The following is a 23,434-nucleotide window of genomic DNA, read 5'->3' on the forward strand; positions in this document are numbered from 1 at the left end:
CTGCTTTCATTACAAAATATTAATAGTTGCTGAAATATAATAAGTCAGCAGTTGCTGCAATCACAAAGAGGTATGTAGACAGCACACATGGACATGGTGCAAATGAGTACAAATGACTCTCCACGGTGCTTGGTTACGTGTGTGCTGTGCATGGGTTTTGCGGGAGCGCGGTCCAAACTCACATCCAGGCTCGTGGTGTGTGGCGCCGTGGAGGAAGTTACACAGCTGTCATACGAACTATGTGCTTCTGAACGTGGGGAGTGGAAGTGCTGTAGCACAAAAGCCATGCATGGAGCGGACGTGCTGCAGCACAAAAGCCATGCAAGGAGAGGACGTGCTGTGGTGAAATTAAAGAAGAAGAAGACAAAGCCGCACTTCGTGATGTGTGACTTTCTTGTGGAGCTATAGCTGGAAAACTGCTTTGACTCAAGGCTTGGTCCCTCGGTTCTTGTCGTTGACTGGCGTTATAGTCAACTGAGGCTTAAACGGTGAGAGTTGAGGGTGTACCTAGCTCTGTGTGTTTGCTGGTTAATTATTACTAGTACGTGCCCATACGTGCATGCCCGTATGTGCATGCCCGTACGTGCAAAAAAAAAAAAAAAAAGAAGAAGAATTGTGACGTCAATCGTGATGCCATAGCACCATGTCCTGTCATTGGTTTGGTAAAGAAATGGCCATAACTTGGGAATCACTTGTCCGATTAATATCAAACCTGGCAAGTTTCAATGAGACCGGACCAATGGTTGTCGAGAAACAGCGGTCACACACACACACACACACACACACACACACACACACACACACACACACACACACACACACACACACACACACACACACACACACACACACACACACGGCATGTTTTCACACTACAAGCAACAACTCGGGTGCATCCTATGTGCAGACATAATAAACAAAAGCTTTATGTATTTGATGCTGATTGTGAAAGAGCTAAATATTCAAGAGCACTGTGCTACAAATTTAAGCCAAAGGACAAACTAAAAATTTACTGGTGCTTGTTACCATTTCTAAGCAACCAGTTCCAGGGTCAGCTCCATCGTCATGCATCACGTGATCCTTAGTGTGCAGACTGAGGCTGCAACGGCATACCTTTTTTACTTTTTTTCCTGGGATTTTTACCGTTTTGTGATTTTTTTTCCTGGGATATTGACTGACTTGCAAAAGTATGCAAAATTTCAGCTTTCTACACCACCGAGAAGGTACTAAACATTTATATCAGTGAGTGAGTGAGGTTACAAAGTGTTTTCAATAATAGATTTTTAAATAATATATTAAAAAATAAATTTTAAATAATAAAATTAATACATAATAATAAAAAAAATTTAAATTGAATAAAAATCGAGGTTTTAAATAATAAATGAACATACAGTGGGACCCGCTTAATAGAATCACTTTGGGCCGGACAAATTTGATTCTAATAAGCGGGTGATTCTAATATCCGAGTTCACCAGAGTTATGGAGTATCAAGCGGATCAAATGTCGAGTACACATACGGAGACAAATACTCAGCATTTAGTTTGATTTATATGACACACTTGCTCAAAACAATGTAACTTACTACTAAAAATAAAACAATTACACGTACAGTACGTATGTACTTTTCAAAGCAAAACAACATAGGTTTGTCGATGAGCCTACTCTGTAATGAAAAAATTGTCGATTGTTGCCTGCTTTAACGAGTCTGTGGCAATGGCGGTGACCTCCTTGTCAAGTTTGCGCAGGAAGGCCATGTCACTGAACCCATGTGATAGCAAACCAAGCCTGATCGTCTTAGCTGCAGACATCATTTCCTTGATGGTCGGGACAGAGATCTCCTCTTCCTCCTCTTCCTCCACTTTAGTGTCGGCGTCATAGTCTGCGTCAGTCGCAATTCCCATTTCGCGTTGGACTGCCGAAACGATGGCTGCGTCTGTGACATCATCGTCTGTGGTTTGGAGAGTCGTGTCCATGTTGACGAAGTCCTGCCATTGGTCGGGATCCATTTGAAGAGGGTTGGCTAACTCGTCGTCGTCATTGCTCTCGACCCTTTCGCCTTCGCTTGCCGCCCCGATGAAAATTCCTCCTTTGCGGTTTCCTTTCCTTTCCACCGTGATTCTTTCCTTTGGCTTTTTCCCACCGCAGTGCTGATCTCCCTTGAAGAGGAACGTTCCGTCTGGTAAGGCCCGAAAATACAACCCGGTTTCGTCAGCATTCCAGATCTCATCAGCCGTGAAGCCTTCAACGAGATCCGGAAACACGTGGTCCAGCCATTGTCATTTCCCTCCTACGTCAGCCGCCGCTGCCTCTCCGTGAAGTTTCTTGTGGACGATTCCATGTCTTTTCTTGAACCGGTCAATCCAGCCGTTTGTCGCACTGAACTTGTTGTTGTTGAACTTTTCCGCGAACTGAGCCGCTTTCTCCCGCATCAGAGGTCCAGAAAGCGGTGCTTCCTTTTCTCTAGAAGTTTGAATCCACTTGACCATTGCTGATTCGACATCGGGTGCGTTGCCATTTCGCTTGCGTTTCTGAGAAGAAGACGAATCCACTTGACCTTTCAGAATGGCCTCTCGATCTTTCAGAATCTTGCATAGGATCGGCTGGTTAATTTCGAACTTGTCTGCAGCTTCTCGTTGGCTCATTCTGGGCAAAGCGTCATAGTCCCTCAGGATTTGTGCTTTATCAATGTTTGAACGATCCGTCCGCTTTCGTTTTCTGTCCATCGTGGAAATGACGACACGCCTAGTGCTTAGACTGCAGCTGTCAGCCGTCTGCCTATCTGTACAATGACGACCGAAATCACTGTAGTGGTACAGCATTATTTTTAGCGTGACGTCAGCCGCCTGGTGGCAAAAGTTGGAACTGTGCGGCCAGTAGGCGCTGAACTGTCGAAGTGGATGGCCAGCAGCTGATTCTATTAAGCGGGTTTTTGATTCTAATAAACGGGAAAATTTGTGTACATTTAGATACAATGGAATCGGTCTCAACGATTTTGATTCTATAATACGGGTGATTCTATTAACCGTGATTCTATTAAGCGGGTCCCACTGTATGTATGTTTTAGCACCTTTCAGCTTGAAAACTTGCCGAATACTGAAGCCTCGATTTCATATTTCTTTAAAAGGATGTAAATTTTAACTTGGCATTCTCATCTTATAGCTCATGATGTTGGGATTCGAGGATCAAGCCACATATTATGTTGATTTGGACATTGTCTCATGATGTCCTAATTCTTACTGTTTTGTTCTTGTGTATGGCATCTTGGCTGCCAGGTAGCTATCATTCCTTGGAAGCGTGGCTGTGCCACTGATACTGTTCCCCTCTACCAGTACACTGGTACTCATTTTGCTGATCTCAGAAGGATGACAGGCTGAGTTAACCCCACCTGCTGTTAATTCATCAGTCAACGGGGCTAAAACTCTGGACCCTAGAATACCAAGCCAGCCACCCTAGCCGCTAAGCCAACACCAGGAATTAATCCTTACTATAATTCACGGACCGTTGTTTGTGTGTTTGTTTGTGGGTTTGTTTGTTTGTCTCGCGACTCCTCCTACAGCTCTGGGCCAATTACATCCAGACTTGCTACAGAAAATCAGCATGACCTCAATTAATGTATAGAGGTGTTTTTCTCTTTGGCAGTTGTCTTGAGGGGGTGAGGGGTGGGGGGGGGGAGGAGATACAAATTCTTTATGTGAATGTGCATCATGTAGCGCCACCTCCAGGTGGGGGAAGATATTACAAGTCTCCACCATTCACAGTACAGTATTCCTGTCCCCACGTTTTCCAGTGCAGTGTTTTGAATTATAAGCAGTAGGTATGTTTTTGCTGCATGCACATAACCCAGGTTATTCTTTTTTTGTGCATACAGAGCTGTCAGCTGCCTATACACCACCCAAATAAAGGGCGTTGCATGCTTGGAACAAGATCGCCCGCAGGGCGGGTACTTTGCTAGTTTATATAAAAGCACACCGACATCTCATAATGTGTTTGTATTTTGTAAGATAACCATGATAACAGCTGCAATAACTGCCAGATACAAGCTCTTTCGTGAGTCTTAGACATTTTAGAAAAGTAAGGAAATTCAACTCAACTTTAGGATTCAAAAGTATTCCAATTATTAACTCAAACTCCTATTCATTCTGCATCAACCTCACTGCATCTCTCACCAGTGACCAACATGCACCAACCAGTGGTCTCATGAATAAGAAGCACCGAATGCCATTGGGAAATTGACTTGTGCAACTGCCAGGAGGTTTGAAAGGTTTCTTACCTCATCGTAAAACTCTGGGTTTTGCTGGTGATGAAGTACTGGGCTGTATGCGCAGCTCACAAATGCGGAACCCCCTGGCTTTCCATAAATGAGCTGCAAAAGCCATCACAATAATCCAGCAGAGGCATTTAATGCATGATTGGAAAAACACACTTTGTCACATTCCACCATTTGTTTCAGAACACCCAAGACACTGATGGTGTGTTTAGAATGGGATCAAAATGGCCAAATTGATGTGTAGCTTCAGCAGCAAGATGCTGGGAGTGAGTTACTTTGAGTTCTGATGGTTGATGATGTGAATTGAGGAACCTACTGTATGCTCCTCAAACCTGATGTTGGTAGTTTTTTTTTTCAATAAAAAGATAGGTTGTCATCCAATTTCAGAAAATGTACCAAAATATTGGTCAGTGAGAATAACTTCCAGATTTGAAAATATATTAGCCCTAGTTTTATCTCCCTCTCAGATATCTTGATGTTTTAATATTATTTTCATTTAAAAAAAACATTGCATTTGAATCCTTTTGAAACCTCCAGTCTGCCTCATTTGATTTTGCCGACAACATTCGACTAGAACAGTCAGGAAAAACCCCCCTCATGGAATTCCGCCAACTCACAGTGGCCTAACTAAGCCATGTTTGGCAAGTGTGGTGGTAATGCAAGATCACATGTTGTGTAAACGCCAGACTTATGAAACCCAGTAAATACCCAAGACAGCATTATGTAATCACAACTGCTGAAAAAACAAAAAAAAATTGGCTGATTAAAGAAAAGCTTCTCATTGGCTGCAAACATTTTTCTGCTCATGTATCGATCATCAGAGTTTACAGCCAGAAAGCACCAGCAATGAATTGTCATTGGCATGCCGATAGCCTATCATTACAAGTTTTCTTCAAAATGACATGATGACAGTGGAAATTTTGCCATCCTATCTCAACACAACTTAACAATTGTGAGAAATCCATGTGAAGAATATTGCAGATAAGCAGGACTCACTTTGAGAGGTAAAGCACCTTCATCATCCGAATCTCTAAATTCCACACACACTGCGATATTCCGTGCCTGCCAGAGAGAGGTTCTGGGATTAAAGTTGTGAGAACAGATTTATCTCGGTAAAAGAAAGAACATTACCAAAAGACTACATATAAAGATGTAGATAATACAGTATTACAACGTAGTTGATTCACTCTCGTGGCCAACCACAAATGAAAGGGGGAAAAAAAACCTGGAAACTCAACAACACAAGAACCCGTCCCCTCTCATTTGGTTATTTATCCGAAATAAGCTCATAGAGTGGGTCCCGGTGTCCAGCCATCCGTCCATTAACACTCGACTAAAAAAACATATTTTCCTCACAAACTACCTGACCGATTTTGGACCAAATTTGGTACAATACATTAGGACAGCAAGGTATCATGGGGTTGTGCTCCCCATCTGGATCCACCCCTATAAGAGGATGAAAAGGAGGGTTTCGCCTCAAATTCAGGTAATTTATTTTAAAATATTTTCAGAAACTGACGGTCACATGCAGACCAAACCCTTCATGAAGCATAAGGACCATGCTGTTAACTTAAGTTGTGCTCCCCATGACCATAACACTTCAGGAAGAGGGGGGGGGCATGGCCCTTTCCCCATTATTCCTAATTTTCACCACACCTGTTGGGGAAGTAATCACCAGTCCCCCACGGGGCTATTTTATATTATTATTATTTTTTTGATTTTTTTTTTTTTTTTTACAAAGAAAAGGCTCCCTTTGTCCTCACCTTCGTGAAACTCTTTTGCCCATCGTACTTCAGTTGCAGTGGGTACACGTAAAGGTGGTTGATATAGGCTGTGTACGGGTGTGCATGACGTGCCTCTGCCAAAGCCAGTTCCTGCACCTCCAAGGTGACAGGAATAAGGCTTGAGGCAACTGCCTCATTCTCTCCTGCCCCATCCTCATCCCATGGACAGACAGGAATGTATGAAGGAGAGACACAGCCTGCTCGCCAGATGTACAAGTGTGAAAGTCTAAAGAAGGGATTGCTGTCTCATTGGAAATGCACACCTGGTGTTCTTGACTTTGTCAACAGTTTGTAAGTTATATTAAAAATGGTTCTCTGAAACCAAAATTAATGTAATTAGGACAAACCTACAAATGCTTGCGAACCATTCCAAATTTAAATCCCAATAATGATAACCTATCTGCATAGTTGTATAAATCTTTTGTTAAAAAAGGTCCAATCCTGACGTGAAAGGTCCAGTAACCCGAATATGCAAAAGACGCTCAACAGACATCCTAGCAGAATGATACATGATCATATAAAAGTACGAAAACATTTATAAAATTGTCTGATGGTAAATACCATAAATAAACTGCATTTTCAAGAACCGAGAGCAACAACAGTCAATCGAAGGGTAAAGAAGTGTGCTTACTCACAGGGCAGGTCAGGTGGTGGAACCTCCACAGTCACATCCAGGTGACCAGGAATCACCTGCAGTTTTGCCATTCGTTCTGGCCTGCAAACAGCACGATATAAAATAGTACACAACAGACCCCCTGTGAATGGTAATTTGTCTTGTGGCAATCTCCACCACGGTAACCAAGTAGCTAAACAGTGCATAACTTACTTCCTGAAGTCCAAGAGTAGCTTGAGGAGATCCTCATTGGAAAGCTTGCTGCTGTCCTGTCGGTAGAGTGGGGAGAACCGTGCTTCAGGGTCTACAGTACTGCTGCCATCCTTGAAAACAGCTCTAAGAGAAAAATAGGACCACCTTACATCAGAGTTCATTATTGTTGATTTAAAACATCAAAAACCTTCACTGCTCCAAAACCAGTGTGGAGTTCCAAACTCTGACAAACCTTGCGGTCCAAGCAAAGGGCATGCGGTACTGTGCCAGCTTGCTGCAGGCATGCCTTGCATGCTTCAAAACCTTCTGTGCTGTCTGTGGTTATTATAAGATGGAATCGATTGGGAAAAATGAAGAAGAAATTATATGAATGAGAAGATATATAACAGAGCAGCATTGTTGGACAAATACGTATATTTACTGCAATACATTTATACAAATGGCTAATTATGCTATGCAATACCAAATCCTGTGATTTTGATAAATATGGTATGGTTGGGTGGGTTTACTGATAAGTATTTGAAAGGTGAGTATACTTAAGACTGAGAAAATATGACCAAGCCTTGATCTCAAAGTCAAACTCTGATCAAATGTTGTGGATGCAACATATTAAAGTCTGAAGGACAATGAAACATTAATAAATCATATGATTTGAGTAATTTATACAAACAAAATACAAAATGATGTGATTGTACCTTTCCTGAATCAAAGCTCTTTACGTAGGGCTCAGCACACTGGGCAATACCACCCTGCAGCACCTTCTCCACCCGTGCCACCAAAAATACATCAGCATGTGGATCAGTGACCGAGAAAATACCCTGCCACATAAAACTCAATTAACAAGGAAAAGATCATGCATTAAAACACATCTATTACCTCCACCCAAAGTAACATCAACACCACCACAACACAACTTCAACCCTTCCTCAGCACCCTACAAACCTGGCTCACCAATAACAGACTAAAAGTAGCCACCTCAAAATCAAGTCATTCTTTTAACAAAACACTGCACCACACATCAGACTGAACAACATCCCGATCCCACACACATACACCAAACAAAAATAATAGGTGTCACTTTTAACATCCATGTTATTCTTAAATCATATTCTAACCGGGTGTATTCCCCAGTTCGAATAGGTGTACCATATCCCTGTGTAGTAAGAGGCGACCAGGGTTGCGTCAGGAAGAGCATCCGGCGTAAAACCTAAGCCAAATCATTATGCGGATCATAACGGATGATCTACTGTGGCGACCCCTAACGGGAGCAGCCGAAAGAAGAAGAAGAGGAAGTTATTCTTAAATCATATCACAAACATTAACAAACAAAAAAAACATACACACCCAGGCTGAACACACTTAGAGCACTCACAGGAACCGACTTCGGATACCACAAAGAAACAACATCACTAAAATACAAACAATACATTACATCAGTCATTGACTACACCAGCTCATCCTGGGCTCCAACCAAACAAACACACATGTCAACACCCTTCAGACCATACAAAACAAAGCCCTTCGCATCATCACATGATGCACATTAACAACACCCATCGAGCACCGACACACAGAGGTAAAAATGCTAAAAATCAAAGACCACTTGTACAGAGACATGACAGAAGTAAATAGACACTATGATTTTCAAATAATTTATTTATTGAACATTTGAAGTACATTTGATCCATTTTAATACATACACTAGTATGTTGTAGACTTGCCATTTGCAGATTTCAACGTGTTTACTCTTTCAGGCAAAGAAGTAACAAGTTCTGAAATTTTCTCTTGTCGGATTTCTGCCCAGGCTTCATGTAAAAGGGTTAGCAATTCTGCCCGTGATGTTGGTTTCCTGGACTTTTTCCACACAGCTCGATCCAATATGGCCCAGAGGTGTTCAATGGCATCCATGTCAAGAGACTGACTTGGCCATGGAAGTCGCTTGATCCCATTTCTTTCCTGCCATTCTTTGGTCTTTTTTGCAGTGTGGCATGGAGCTCCATCTTCCATCAACAGTGTTGTATTTGACCATCTGACCAGTGGAGAAGACAGGGAGACGTCCATCCTCAAGGATAGAAATGTGTGTCAGAGTGTTGATGTTGCCAACACACTCCACAAGCTCTGACCGACCAGTGCTCCAGATTTCTCCCCACACCATTACTGAAAACTCACCCTGTTTGACAGTTGGCTGCAATCGGTTCAAATATAACTCTTGACTGGGAAGTCTCCAGACCCATACGCGTCCACTGTCAGAAAATTGAGCAAATTGGGACTCATCTGAAAAAAATGACAGTTTGCCAAAACTCCAAGGGTCTGTTGGCCATCTCGTCAGCCCACTTCTTTGTCCTTTGAATGTTGGCTGGTCCAAGAAGAGGTTTGCTCCCAGATGCTCTCCCATCGTGGCCCAGTTGATGAAGGTACCGCACGGCAGTTCTTGAGCTAACTTGGACCACCTCTGCAACATCTGCTGCCTTGCAATGGGGAGTTTTCTCAGTGGACCGCTTGACAGCTCGAAGACACCTTTCTGAGGGCCAAGATCGACCAGAATGGGAAGCTGTGGTTTCCTTGCCTTCGCTGGTGAATTGCACAATCACCCGATTGACCGTAGAAAGCGGAATGCCAAGTTTCTGAGCCATCTGATGCTGACTGACTCCACATTCCAAATTGCCAACAATTCGTTCTCTTTGAAAATCGGAAAGTTTGTGTGCTCCATAGGTTCGAGGCAGAGTTAATTATCATATCAGACCCAGGAACTCGTTTCTGAAAAAAAACCATTGAGTAAAACTGTGTTATACAGATGAAATGAAGAAATTTAAGGCGTCTATTTACTTCTGTCATGTCCCAGTACATAAGAGGTACGCAGTTCCTTGCAGCTGCAAGTGCCAACCATAATCACCTGTGCCACTATATGTCCAACGACCCACAGCCCCGTAGAAACATTAATACTACACCACAAAGACTCTGTCTGTGTCTGTCTGTCTCTCTCCTCTCTCTCCTCTCTCTCCTCTCTCTCCTCTCTCTCCTCTCTCTCCTCTCTCTCCTCTCTCTCCTCTCTCTCCTCTCTCTCCTCTCTCTCCTCTCTCTCTCTCTCTCTCTCTCTCGCAGCCTGTGGCTGCTGGTTGTGGGGACGCGGCTATGCCGCTGATGCAGTGCCCCCCTTACCAGTACACTGGTGCTCATTTTGCCGACCTCGGAAGGATGACAGGCGAAGACAACCTCCTGGTGTATTTTAATTCAGCGGCCAACGGGGCTTGAACTCAGGACTCTAGGATCCCAAGCCGCCACCCTAACCACTAAGCCAACACCAGGCTTACAAAGACAGTTCAACAACACCATTCAAAGCATCCCCCACTGATCAACAATAAGTCAACAACTATTAAAAAAAAAAAAACACATCCAGACTCGCGTCACCATAAATGCAATCAACAACGTGGGCCCAAACAGCATATTTGGCACTAACCCCCCACCCATCAACGACACAGAGAAATAGACTACCCAGGTCTGATCGTGTTCACTTTTTATGCCTCCACTGTGGACACCACCCACAGCTTTTACAGTACAAACATAGACTCTACGGCACCACTGACAACACCTGCAACCTCTGCTCAGCTGTCCCACACTCAATAAAATACATTATGGAAGACTGAGTGAACCTGGCTCCACAAAAACAAGAGCACATCATCATAAATGTGAGGGATCTTTGGGTCCATCCCTAGAGATCAATTGGCTATCTCCATGCTTCAGGCATATCTTGCAAGCTTCGAAGGCTAATCAACAACTTGTCTTATTCGAGGCGAATCAACAACCTATTTTCAAAGTCAATAAGTTTACTTCTCCACACGCATTAATATTGCTTCCAACTGCTTGGTTAGAAACCTCGTGGCATCACTAACTGATTTGTTTCTCACAACAGTATTTATTACATTCCATAGAGACCATTCTAACCCATTTGCTTTCACATCATTTCTTGGGCCTTTACCCTTCAGTTTATGCATATCAATTATCCTCACATAACACATAAGCTTTGAAAAGAAGCTCACATACCTGTGTTGGATACCTGAGACATTCCTCTGACAAAGAAAGTGTTCTTGCTTCAGCAGGCCCTATTTCAGTTCCTGAACTATCCGCTGGAGTCGTACATGACCCCACCAGCATCGACCTCAACTGTGGTCGATTTAGATCAACATGGAAATCAGCAGAAAGCTTCTTCCCATGGCGGGCATCGAACAATGCAAGGCGCAGGAAAAAGGGTTCAATCTGGCAAAAATACATGAATGAATGAACAAATCAATGAACTAGAAGGGCACCGGTAGAGCGCATACCTATGCCACGTAATGCCTGAGCCACGAGAACATATCGGGCCCAATACATTATTGAAATATCACGCTATATATCGTTTGTGGCCCCTATCTCTCAATGGTGAAGAATCACCTTGAAAATTAAATAATTCTCGTATCCACATCCGGATTCAGATCTTCAACAAAATCAAATTAATTAGTCCTTGTGACAAATCCAACCTGTCCACGGAGTTTCATCCGAATCCATCCACAACTTTTTTGAGATATTGTGCTATATATCAATTTAGCCCTATCTCTCAATGGTGAAGAATCGCTTAAAAAAAAAAATATCGGATCCGGATCCGGATTTGGATCTTCATCAACATTGAATCAATTCTTCTGTTTGTCCATTCACTGGTTTTCTTGAAAAATCACAAAATATGTCCATTCACTTGTACATTCACTGGTTTTCTTGAAAAATCACAAAATATGCTAGCACACGCACACATGCACCACCTTTCATCTACATGAAAAGAGAGATGTCTGTCTGTCACCATTTTACTCAGAGATGGCCAAAATAATCTTGGTCAAACTTTCAGAGGTTCATCAGTGAGTGCCAGGGAATGTTTTAGGCAAAAAGAATAAAAAAATTGAAAATTTTGATTTTTTTTTTTTTTTGTAATCACTATATTGCCTAAGCCTTTGTAGCGATGTGAAAGATTACATTAAATGATCCCCAACCTCATTCTTTAGTAGATGTAGGGAAGCGTTTTAGGCCCCACACAAAAACAATTCAAAAATAAAATTTGATTTCTTCAAAATGCCAACAGGATTAGAACAGCAGTGCGCAATGCCGAGTACCCCTGCTTGTAGTTAATATAGACACGGTGTGTGCTTCATAAGCCAATTAATTAGCACATCTATGTCCATAAAAAGGCAAATGCCATTGGTAAAACGATGAGGTTATGCCAACAAATTAATACTTTATTGAAAACCTCTTTAAGAGCCAAGTTTATTAAGAATAATGTACTTCCCACTAATGCTACAACAAAAGATGAAACAAGTGTTTTCAAATCAATTTGGTTTTATCGATTCTGTAACGTGAGCAATCAGAGATTAATCCACTGGAACATTTCAGCCTGTTTGTTTTATTATTATTTTAGTTTGCAATACAGTACTCTATGATGTTCGTTTCATCAGACCAGAATATGAACAGAGCAAAAACATTTCTCAAGCATTCAACACAGTTAGACACCCTGGTCTGCTTGTTAAGCTTTCTCCTGTGTAATACATAGCCACCTTCTGTAATGGCTTGCTGAGTTCCACCATTCACACTGCCAGCAAGTGACCCTCAATGGAATCTTCTCATCTCCTCTTCCAGCTGCCCGGAGGCAGAGTATTAAACATAGTCGTGTTTCTCATTTATATTTAATGACCTTTCTGATGCCTTGGATAATCTTCTTTGACTCTTTGCAGACGACTCCACATTATGCCATACAATACCAAATCCTACCGGCAGCAGGAGCTTTGCTCTCTGGTGGAACATGAAAATAATCAGACAGTGATTTGGAAAATGTCTTTCAATTCAGACAAAACTCACATTCTCATCCTCACTTTAGAAGGATTGCCAGATGAACCTACTCTTTTCCACAATCACTGGAAGAGGTACTACAAAGTGCTCGGCCCAACCATGAGCCGACCTCTCATACACAGACTTCCTTTCACCTCACTCTTCAACGAGCTTCAACTTTGTATTAGAAAAAGAACCTGCCAGCTGGTGTAATGCTGACTTGGGATGCTGCCTTTCGAGAACCCATTCCTACTGACATGAACAAGTTCAGTTCACTCCAACATCTCCTCTCCACCCCCACTCCCTCTCCCAAGTTTTTTCTTTTTTTGCAATTTATAAATCTCCTCTCCCCCGTTACAAAGGAAATATGTAATCGACTCAGAACCTCTTATTGCTCTGTGATCATCCTCATTAAGCTGCATGTTTGTGATTCTACAATAGGAGATCAAAGTTTAAAAAAAATAAAAATTAGGATGGATTCGTCAAGCAAAACATCTGGAAACACTTTTATGTAAACTCACCACATCATTATTTACTTGCCTTAATAATTGCACGTTTACTTACTTTGATCGTGGAAATGTGGCTGATGATGTAACACCAACAAAACACACACCCTGCCAAGGCAGTGTGCCAATTCCCTCGCACAAACCGACACAGAAGTGACCACAGTAGAAATTCTTTGGGAGGGGAAAGTTGCTAACGATGGGAAAAGAGCATACATTGGTCGCAGGGCCCTCCTCGCCATCCGTGATGCAGCACTGCAGGTTGAACACCAGGTCGTGACACCTCAAGAGCACGCGACAACCAAAATGCTCTTCAAATGGAAGCACTTCACTCTCCCTGCTCCCAAAGTCGACCCTCTGAACACACAAACAATAGCTAATTGGTATCATGTTATTTTGCCAAGTGATGTCATATATCGTAACAAGTAAATCAAAGATGGCCAGCACTCTTTTTGATGCATATTGCTTCTCTGATAAAACAGATATCATACATTGTAGTTGCTAGTGATACTAGTGCTTTTACTTTCAATGGACGGTTTCTGCAGACAGTTCAATTGCACTTTTGCCTTTAATGCTTCAAAAGCTAGTAGTGCACCACCATTGAATGCCATCCTCCATCTTGACCAACAATCTTTTCTACTCTCATTAACCTTTCCTAATCCTACCCTCTCACTTGCCATTACTGTCTCCTCACTTCCTCCCTCTTCTCTTTTCCTGTTCATTCATTCCCTTACTCATTGCATTCTACAGTTGCCCAACTACCACGCCGTCAGTAGCGTTGCCTTTTTACTCTGTCACCTCACTCCCATGAGACGAGACTGTATGTATACTAAAAAAAATGGACAAATTGGTTATTCACAGTTAAACGAAGGACTAAATAATAAATATGCCAATTGTGTTATTGTACTTCTTTGAAATACTTCAAATAATTTTTCCAATTACATGGAAAAATAAGACCAAGAATATTGCTTATTACTTCTGTACAAGTCATGGGACACCCCTTTCTGGTTGTGAGAATTAGCCAATTGTGTATCTAATTTGCATGCTGGAATATCAACAACAGACACAGTCAGGGAACAGTCAATACTCAGTTTGACAGCATCGTGTCCCAGAGGAAGGAGAAAGCAGAGTTCCAAAGAGTCAGAATCAATGATAATATTCTATCAGAGTGGGCACCTCCATCACGATGATTTCAACAGCCCAAACAATTCCTAAATCAATAATGAGGAGAAGCATCATGAAATGGAAGAATATAAGCAACATCAACCCTGACCATCGATCTGGCAGACCATCAAAAATAATAATAATAATAATAATCACCTCAAGAAGGAAAATAACATTGACAGAATGGTAGATGGGACAGACATGATTATTTTGTCACAACAATCCTCCAAAAAGTGACAGAGAAGTTTAAGAAGGTAATGGGATGTCAGAGAAGCACAAGTAAGTAAATCAAGCCTTGCAGCTCATGGATATGCCTGATGTTGGCTTAATGATTAGGGTGGTGCGCTTGGGATGCTAGAATCCCGAGTTCAAATCTTGCTCAGCTGTTGAATTAATACCAGGTGGGGTTGACTCTGCCTGCCAAACTTCTGAGGTTGACAAAATGAGTGCCAGCTTGCTGGTATCCTGCGCCAGAGTGGCGACCTGTCCAGGATTGTACCCAATAGTCAAGGAGACTGCTTAGGCAGCACCAACTCTCTGCACAGAGTATGGTCTCAATGGATGGATTGATCTCATGGAAAATAATGGAAGAGCAGTTGAACACAAGCCTTTCATCTGTGTGGTCAGTGGAGTGGACAGCATCACATGGCATGGTACTACAATCAAGTATCCTGGGGCTTCAGAATCTGAAAATGATCTTTGTAAAATGGAGAGTCCAAGTACGGCATCTCAAGTCTCATGGCTGGGGCTGAGGGATGTGTCAGAACAACAATCATAAAATCTGAAATAACAAGGGGATACACGATGACAGCAATGTTTGAGAATCCCACTTCCAACAGGTTAAAATTGGGTAACAGATATTTAAATTAAAATTCAAGCTTTAATTTGAAAATGGAAAACTATAATCTCATATTAAACGGACATGCACAAATGCTTATTACGCATCGTCAGTAACACAGGTTGCCAGACCTTTGGCAGGATTGCATAGAGATGGATACTACATGGAAATTCCGATCCGAGTTACCTTGCAAAGAGTCAAACTTAAGACAAGAAAATGAATTTCTCTAACTTTTCTTACCATACCATGCAGATTTCAAGTATGGGAAATGTTACAAGCTCAGATTGCTTTGCATTTTCTGTGCACAAAGGCTAATATCCTGAGAAAGACTTATACCCTTCTAAACCACCTCAAAACCACAATCAGGATGAAAGCCTGTATAAATAAACAGTACATCCTCATCCTCTCCTCCTACTTCTTAACTATCTACACAAAACAGTGTCTTGTAAAAACCTCCCCTCCTTCAACTTAATATCCTTCTTTGAAAAACTCCCCTCGTGACTACTAATCAAGTCAAAATGGTGACTGCACATTATTTACCCGACCACTATCTCATTGATATATATATATATTGTTACACAAGTCGATGCAATAGCCTCTCGATAGCAGAACATTATTTGAAGATTTCTTAAAAGGCAGTGTATAAAGGAAAAAGGCAACTTTTGACAGATCCCAACAAACGAACAGACCTGCAAGTCTGGATCCAGTGAAAAGAGTTTGTGACGTGCTTCAGAACGTAACAACTTGTTCATGTGATCAGTCTCTCGTGCGTACTGCACAGTGAACACAAATACCATTCAAAAATAAGTTACTCCATTCAGTGTGATTTTTAAAAACTCAAATTGCAATTCCACTTAACAACAGAATATCTACTAATCGGTTTCAGTAACTGATAGAAATAAGAGCACAGATATTATATTTCATGGAATAAAGATGTTGCAATATTTACCACACGATAACAAACAAACATACAATTAGAAAACATCTCAAAATGTAAAGTGTCCACATCCGGTTTGCACTCAAACTAAACTTGATGAAAACAATCACTGAAATTACAACCCCCCCAAAAAATGCAATATTTATTAAAAAAATTTCTTCTCCATCTTCTCACAATAAAGGTTTTTGAAAATTTGAGAACAGAAGCTAAAATGGTAAATAAAGAAACACGGAAGCAATTACAAAACCAGGCGTTCTCGCACTGTGCAGTAGATGGGCTAATAAGGCCTGTTTATACTTAGTGTTACTTTGCCCTTTGACCAAACGATTAATTAGTTTTCTCCATATTCTCATCATGAATGTTTGTTGAAAATTTGAAGACAAAAGCTCAAAAAGTAAAACAGTTATGCCCTAGACTGACACACCAACACACTCTGACACACTTGATCTCAAAACCCCATCTCCCACTGCACGAAAAACAAGTCAAGAAAGGCATGATTATGACAATGGCAAACAACACCAAAAACAATGAAGAAAGAAAAATGTAAACCGTAACTTGGCAAGGGAAGTTGTAAAATAATCGAGCCAAACATTTAACACAAGTAATTAAGCCAAGTTAACGTTGGTGAAAACGAATACAAATGAGTGGCAAGGGTATGTAAGAAACAGAATAAGGTATGGGTCGGGCATAAGCTAAGGAAAAAAAGAAAAATTCCCACCTTGACAAGCTCAGGATGCATGCTACTCTCCAAGCTTTCCAACATGCTTTCTGGCTTCCCAGATATATCTTCATCTAGAATAAATGGAAGAAAAATTTAGAGCCAGTTTTGCAAGCAGAAGTCCTACCAAGCCACACAAACAAACAAGATTCACTAAAAGAGGAGCACAAACCAACTTTTTTAGTCTCACACAAGGCTCAGGTCAGAGTTTTTGTTAACACTCAACTGTGAAACCTCACCAACAGTGTAAGCTCACTTTTATTCCATGTGAGAGTAAAAATGAACATTGCATAGAGCCCAATTGCTCCTTGGCACTATCTTTCGTAGCGAAGAATGTGGAGAACTTTCTGGCAACGATCGACCGCAATTCTGTGATGGGCCCAGACAACATCAGCACACGTGTCCTAAAAACCTGCTCTGCCACTTTCTGCTCTGTTCCTCCTATCATTGAACCTCGGTAACCTGTCTACTTGATCGTCAGCCAACCTCAGTGCATTACACAACATGGTACAAAATAGATACTCTTAACTACAGGTTTATTAGCTTCCTTCAAATTACTGTACAAGGAAAGTCATGGAATCCATCATCACTGTTGACATCAAAACCATCCTTTTCAATATGTATATATGTATATATGTATATATGTATATATGTGTATATGTGTATATGTGTATATATATATATATATATATATATATATATATATATATATATATATATATATATATATATATATATATACCAGTATGTGTTTTTTGTTTGTTTTTTTAATCGATTTATTTTAAGTTTTTGTATTTTTATTTTTCTTCTTTCCCTCAGGGGAGGGGCATGGGCTTGGTTAAAAACACACAACATCAACCACACCACACCCCTTGATGAGACCCCCACCAACAGCACTCCGTACAGGTCAGGTCAGGTCAGGTATGGGAGCATGTGCCAGAACAGCGCGTCGCTGCGTCCACTTTCCGCCGGTACTCCAGGGGCCTCCGTCTGGCCATCCCCCAGGCAGATGCCAGGCCCATCCCCATCTCCTTGAGATGATGGTCAACCTGCTGCAACCATGAGGCACGTGGTCGGCCCACTGGCCTCCTCCACTCATGAGACTCCCTCGCTGAGAGAATCTGGTGAGCAGGATCAGCGTCAGGAAAGCGAGCCACATGTCCATACAGCCGCAGCTGACGCTCACGGACTATGCAGGTAACAAATCTCATCCGAGTCTCTCTCAGCAACCGCTCGTTGGACACAAAATCCGACCAGCAATAGCCAAGGATTCTCCGAAGAGACCTGGTACCAAAGGAATTAAGTCTCCGTCTCAGATCCTTGGTCAAAGTCCAAGTCTCGCACCCATAGAGCAAGACTGGAAGTACCAAGGACCTGAAGACTCGGACTTTCGTCCTCCCGCACAGGTACCGGCAGCGCCACACCCCATGATCCAGTGAATCCATGACTCCCCAGGCCCGACCCAGACGTCTATTGACCTCCGGCTCACAACCTGCGGAGACATGAATATCACTGCCAAGGTAAGTGAATCTATCCACGACCTCAACATCCTCACCACAAACAGACACAGACAGGACAGCAGCATCCAAGATGTCACCGAAAGCCTGGATCTTTGTTTTGACCCAAGAAATCCGTAATCCCAACGGCTCCGACTCCTCATTCAGCACCTCGAGGGCCCCCAAGAGGATGTCTAAAGTCTCCGCAAAGATGACTGCATCATCTGCAAAATCAAGGTCCGAGATCTTGACATTGCCAAACGATGCACCGCAACTTGATCTCTCCGACATCCTCCCAAAAATCCAGTCCATACAAGTGCTGAAAAGTGTGGGGGCAAGTACACATCCCTGACGAACTCCAGTAACAACTGGAAATAAGTCAGAGGCGGTACCACCACACTTCACAGCACTCTCAGTACCAGAGTAGAGTTCAGACATCAGATCGATCAGTTTCGGTGGCACCCCACGAAGAACAAGAATCCTCCAGAGGACATCCCTATTCACTGAATCGAACGCTTTACAGAGATCAACATAGGCTGCAAGCAGCCCCTGCCGAAACTCTCGTCTGCGTTCAGTGAGGACACGAAGAGCAAGGATACGGTCAATCGTTGACCTCTTTGGTGTAAAGCCTGACTGCTCTGGACGCTGGTGCTCAAGCAGATGGTGGCGAACCCTATCAAGAATTATCCGAGCAAAGACCTTGCCCGGCACTGAGAGCAGCGTCACCCCTCGGTAGTTGTTGCAGTCTTGGCGATCACCCTTCCCTTTCCAGAGAGGGACAACAAGGCCCCTCTTCCAGTCAGTTGGGATGATGCCTGTGTTCCAGGCAGAGCACAAAACTGCATGCAACGACGCGAGTGCAGCATTTCCACCAGCCTTGAGAAGTTCAGCATGGATGCCACAGATCCCTGGAGCTTTGCCCCGTTTCAACTGGTTCACCGCAGCCCGTGTTTCCACAAGCGATGGTGGACCACAGTTGATTCGAGGGTCAGCAACAGGGATTGTAACACCCTTGACGTCCAACTCGACAGCTGGGGGATCAGCCTGGTACAACCGCTCAAAGTAACCGGCCCAGCGAGCCTTCACTTCAGACTCCTCTGTCAAGAGCCTACCACTCTCTGCTCGAACTGCAGTGCTCCGAGGGATGGGCTTGGATGAACGTAATGCGCGAATTCCCCTGTAAGCGGGACGAGAATCACCTGTCCACAGGTGATGCTCTACCTCCTCACAGATTCCTCGCACATAGGCCTCCTTGTCCACCCTCAGTGCACGTACAGTTTTACGCCTCAGCTCCCTGAACAGCTCAGCTCTGCCATTCAGCCTGGCCCTGCGACTCTGGTCAATGGTATCCAGTGTCCCTTGAGAGACAAAATTCTTCTTTGCCCTGCGGTGAACTCCAAGGCATCCACCGGCAACATCAAGGACGGTGGTCTTGAAGGTGCTCCACAACTCTTCAGGACCCCCAAAGCACCCAGACCCCCCAAGTGTCCACTCAGCCTGTTCGCAAACTCCTCAGCTACTCTCTCATCCCTGAGCTTGGCAACATCCAGCCTAGGCTGGGATGGTACCATTCTCCAGGATTTAAGGTGCAGCTTTAGAGTTGCTACAACAAGCCTGTGGTCAGTATTGAGGAACTGAGCACTCCGGTAGACCCTGCAGTTCTGGATCATCCTCCAACGACCGTCAATGAGGACATGGTCAATCTCCTTTGCCACACCGCCAGCGTTGGAATACCAAGTCCAGCGATGAGCTTGCGGGCGCTGAAACCATGAACCAGCCACCCTAAGTCCATGACTTCTTGCAAAGTCAAGGAACTTAGTGCTATTCTGGTTCATAGTTCCTGACCCATGGGGACCAACACACACCTCATAACCATCCCTATCAGTTCCAGTCGATGCATTGAAATCCCCCAAGACTAGAAGTGTATCTCGTCTGGGGCACTGATCAACCACAGACTCGAGTGTGGCGTAGAATGCATCCTTCACGGTAAGATCACTCGCCTCAGTCGGAGCATAAATAGAGACCAGGGAAATGACACCTAAGGAGTGACGAATCCTTAATCTCATAATACGCTCGTTGACCGGTGTTACCTCAATTATCATTGGGGTCAGCTTATTGGACACAGCTACAGCAACTCCTTGGGTATGGTAACCATCAGAGCGACCAGACCAATAGTAGGTGTAACCACCCACCATTATCTCGCCGCAATCCGGTCTCCGAACCTCAGAGAGAGCTGCAATCCCGATGTCCAAACGCTTGAGCTCAGATGATAACAGAGACAGGTGATCATCCTCTCTTAGGGATAGGACATTCCAGGCACCCACCCGAAGGGACCGCCTCAGGTTAACCCAAGGAGACCGCCGTCTGGTGGACGACACCTCAGCACCACTCCGACACACTCTCCCGCAATCTGACCCAGGGATGTTTCCCCGTGGTTTCCCTCCTATCAAAGACTGGGGGTCCCGAAGGCTTTGCCCCAATCCCATCATCCGGTGAGCTGCCCTGCGAAGGGAAGCTGCACAGGAGGTACTCCCACGGAGTGGGTTTTCAGATTTTTTTGCGTTTTTGCGTTTTGCGGAATGAAGCGTTTTACGGTGGCTGGAGTGCAAATCCTGCCACCAACCTCCAAATAAGAAGTAACCCAACTGCAGGAGGACGTCCGCAGACACAGTTGGGCACTAGATATGGATGGCCGTTGGCTCACAAGGAGCTCCTCCGCCCTTTGACAGGTTTTGTTTTTAATCCTGCTGGGTGTCCATATCCAAACACCCTCCTCACCAGAAAACCTGGTGGGGGAGACGGTTTAGTCGCCGACAACCCGACCATGGAACAGGTTAGTACAGGTTTACATGGTACCTGTAGCAGGTCACAGATCGAACCTGACCAACTCCGTACACATGCACACAATCACCCGTCAATGCTCAAACTACCTAAAAGTCCTGTCAACATCCCCATACCTCTCTATCTCCATAATTTCCAGGTACCTATCTAATTATAATTTAAACTTATCTACTGTTTCTGCTGCCACTACCTTTCCAACGAGGCCATTCCATGCATTAACTACTCTCTGAGTAAAAGTCCCCTGCCTTGCTACCATCTTAACTCTCCTCTTCTTTACTCTCAGGCTATGGCCCCTGGTCCTATCACTGTCTACTCTGTTAAATAAATCATCTCCACTTATTTTATCTCTAATTTTCATTATCTCAAATATCGCTATCATATCTCCTCATAACCGCCTCCTTTTTGTGTATAAAGCCCTGTCTCCTTCAGCCGCTCCTCATCGCTGAGTCTAGCTCGGCCCGTAATCAACCGAATAGCCCTGCGCTGAACCCTCTCTCTGGAATCTATGTCCTTCCTGAATTGTGGTGACCAAAACTGCACACAATATTCTAGATGTGGCCCTCACTAAATTCCTAAACAATGTTAACACCACCTCTTTTGATATATATATATATATATATATATATATATATATATATATATATATATATATATATATATATATATATATATGTATGTATACACACACACACACACACACACACACACACACACACACACAGTATATCATAAACATCAAAGCTCATGAAAGAGTGAAATCATATTGTTGTTTTTGTACATGGATTGTGGGCTGAAACAAGCAAAACCTCGATGAAAAACGGTGCCCAGCTGATGATCCAGGCACTTGGTTATGAAATCAATAAATTGCTTGCAAGTTGAGGTTATAACTTGAAATAAAATAGCTTTTGTAAGTACTTACCAGAAAATAATATGTGTGTGTGTGTGTGCGTGTGTGTGTGTGTGTGTGTGTGTGTGCGTGTGTGTGTGCGTGTGTGTGTGTGTGTGTGTGCGTGTGTGTGTGTGTGTGTGATGTTAAGTCTGGCTTCCTTCTTGGGACTACGGTGCAGAAAACTGTCTTCATTTTGATGACTGCATCGTACCTGTTCCATCGCTGCCAGCATCCCCATTACGTCTCTCCTGCATGGCACTTTCAAAGCCAAGCTGGAGCACTCGGTGTAGAGTGGACATCCAGTCATCCATCTCACTGTCGCTCTCAGCTGCAAGCACAAAACAGGTGCGATCTTGCATCTTCAACTCGAAGGCATGTCGTCGTAGCTTGGTATTCTGTGTTGGTAAATGGGAACACGTGGCATTGTCAGATCATACAGTAATCAGGATATTTCATTGTTTTATTTCTGATGTGCTCTGTGATTAGAAAATATGACTTGATGGAGAAAATCATATTTTGTGGAGTATTACCATGCATTTATTCCCTAAATTTATACTGTTGGCATTAGAACACACACACAGACACATATATACATATATATTTTTATAATATACATATACATATATATATATATATATATATATATATATATATTATAAAAATATTACATATATAGAGACAGTATAGGTTTCACATCCATTATACATATGAATTAGCCAACCCCACAAGAACGTTGGAATGATTGTGGGTGTAAAAAAATAATATAGAAGAGTCATTTTTCAAGCCCAGGCTAATTAAATATTTTTGCAACTATGCTGATACGATCACAAGGCAGAAACACAAATATATTTACACCTCAAACTTTGATGCAAAATAACATTGATGTAATGTGCTTACTGTTCATTCATAAGTCATTTCTCAGAATACACTGTACTCATTAAAAAGCTGAGTCGAAACAAACAGTATAATGTCATTACAAAGACTGCACATACTAGACTGCGCTCACCTGCACCACTCCAACGCACGAGTCCAAATAGATGCTGCCTTTCGGTTCCTTGGCCAGCTTCTCATCCTTGTAAAAGTTGAGATTATAAGAACCATCTGGTAACGGACTCAAATAAAAGTAGCGCCGCTTGAATGACTGCAGAAAGCACAAATGATGCTCTTTGTCAACTTGGTGTAAATCTATTTTGTCACAAAATGGAAATTCAACTTTCACCGATACAGAGTGAACACATAAATTGAAAGGTTTTTCAGAATATTTTGTCACAAAATGGAAATTCAACTTTAACCTATACAGAGTGAACACATAAATTGAAAGGTTTTT

General features: G+C 42.8%; 1 protein-coding gene across 6 annotated transcripts in view; it reads right to left on the reverse strand.

Moving 5' to 3' along the window:
- DOCK9 (dedicator of cytokinesis 9) overlaps nt 1-23,434 on the reverse strand; it is a 216,509-nt gene that overhangs the window by 98,794 nt on the left and 94,281 nt on the right. For all 6 annotated transcript variants that reach the window (XM_085888824.1, XM_085888827.1, XM_085888825.1 and 3 more), the window contains exons 7-19: nt 23,114-23,248; nt 22,319-22,502; nt 16,882-16,955; nt 15,916-15,999; nt 13,441-13,581; nt 10,919-11,131; nt 7,573-7,695; nt 7,110-7,192; nt 6,878-7,000; nt 6,687-6,766; nt 6,031-6,248; nt 5,264-5,329; nt 4,271-4,363 (exon numbers count right to left, since the gene is read on the reverse strand). In XM_085888824.1, coding sequence (XP_085744950.1) covers nt 4,271-4,363; nt 5,264-5,329; nt 6,031-6,248; nt 6,687-6,766; nt 6,878-7,000; nt 7,110-7,192; nt 7,573-7,695; nt 10,919-11,131; nt 13,441-13,581; nt 15,916-15,999; nt 16,882-16,955; nt 22,319-22,502; nt 23,114-23,248 — 1,617 coding nt within the window. The remainder of the gene's footprint in view (nt 1-4,270; nt 4,364-5,263; nt 5,330-6,030; nt 6,249-6,686; nt 6,767-6,877; nt 7,001-7,109; nt 7,193-7,572; nt 7,696-10,918; nt 11,132-13,440; nt 13,582-15,915; nt 16,000-16,881; nt 16,956-22,318; nt 22,503-23,113; nt 23,249-23,434) is intronic.

This window comes from Eptatretus burgeri, chromosome 7 (genome assembly GCF_056783735.1).
Source record: "Eptatretus burgeri isolate ZD-2024b chromosome 7, Ebu_testis_v1, whole genome shotgun sequence".
In the NCBI taxonomy this organism is placed as follows: domain Eukaryota; kingdom Metazoa; phylum Chordata; class Myxini; order Myxiniformes; family Myxinidae; genus Eptatretus; species Eptatretus burgeri.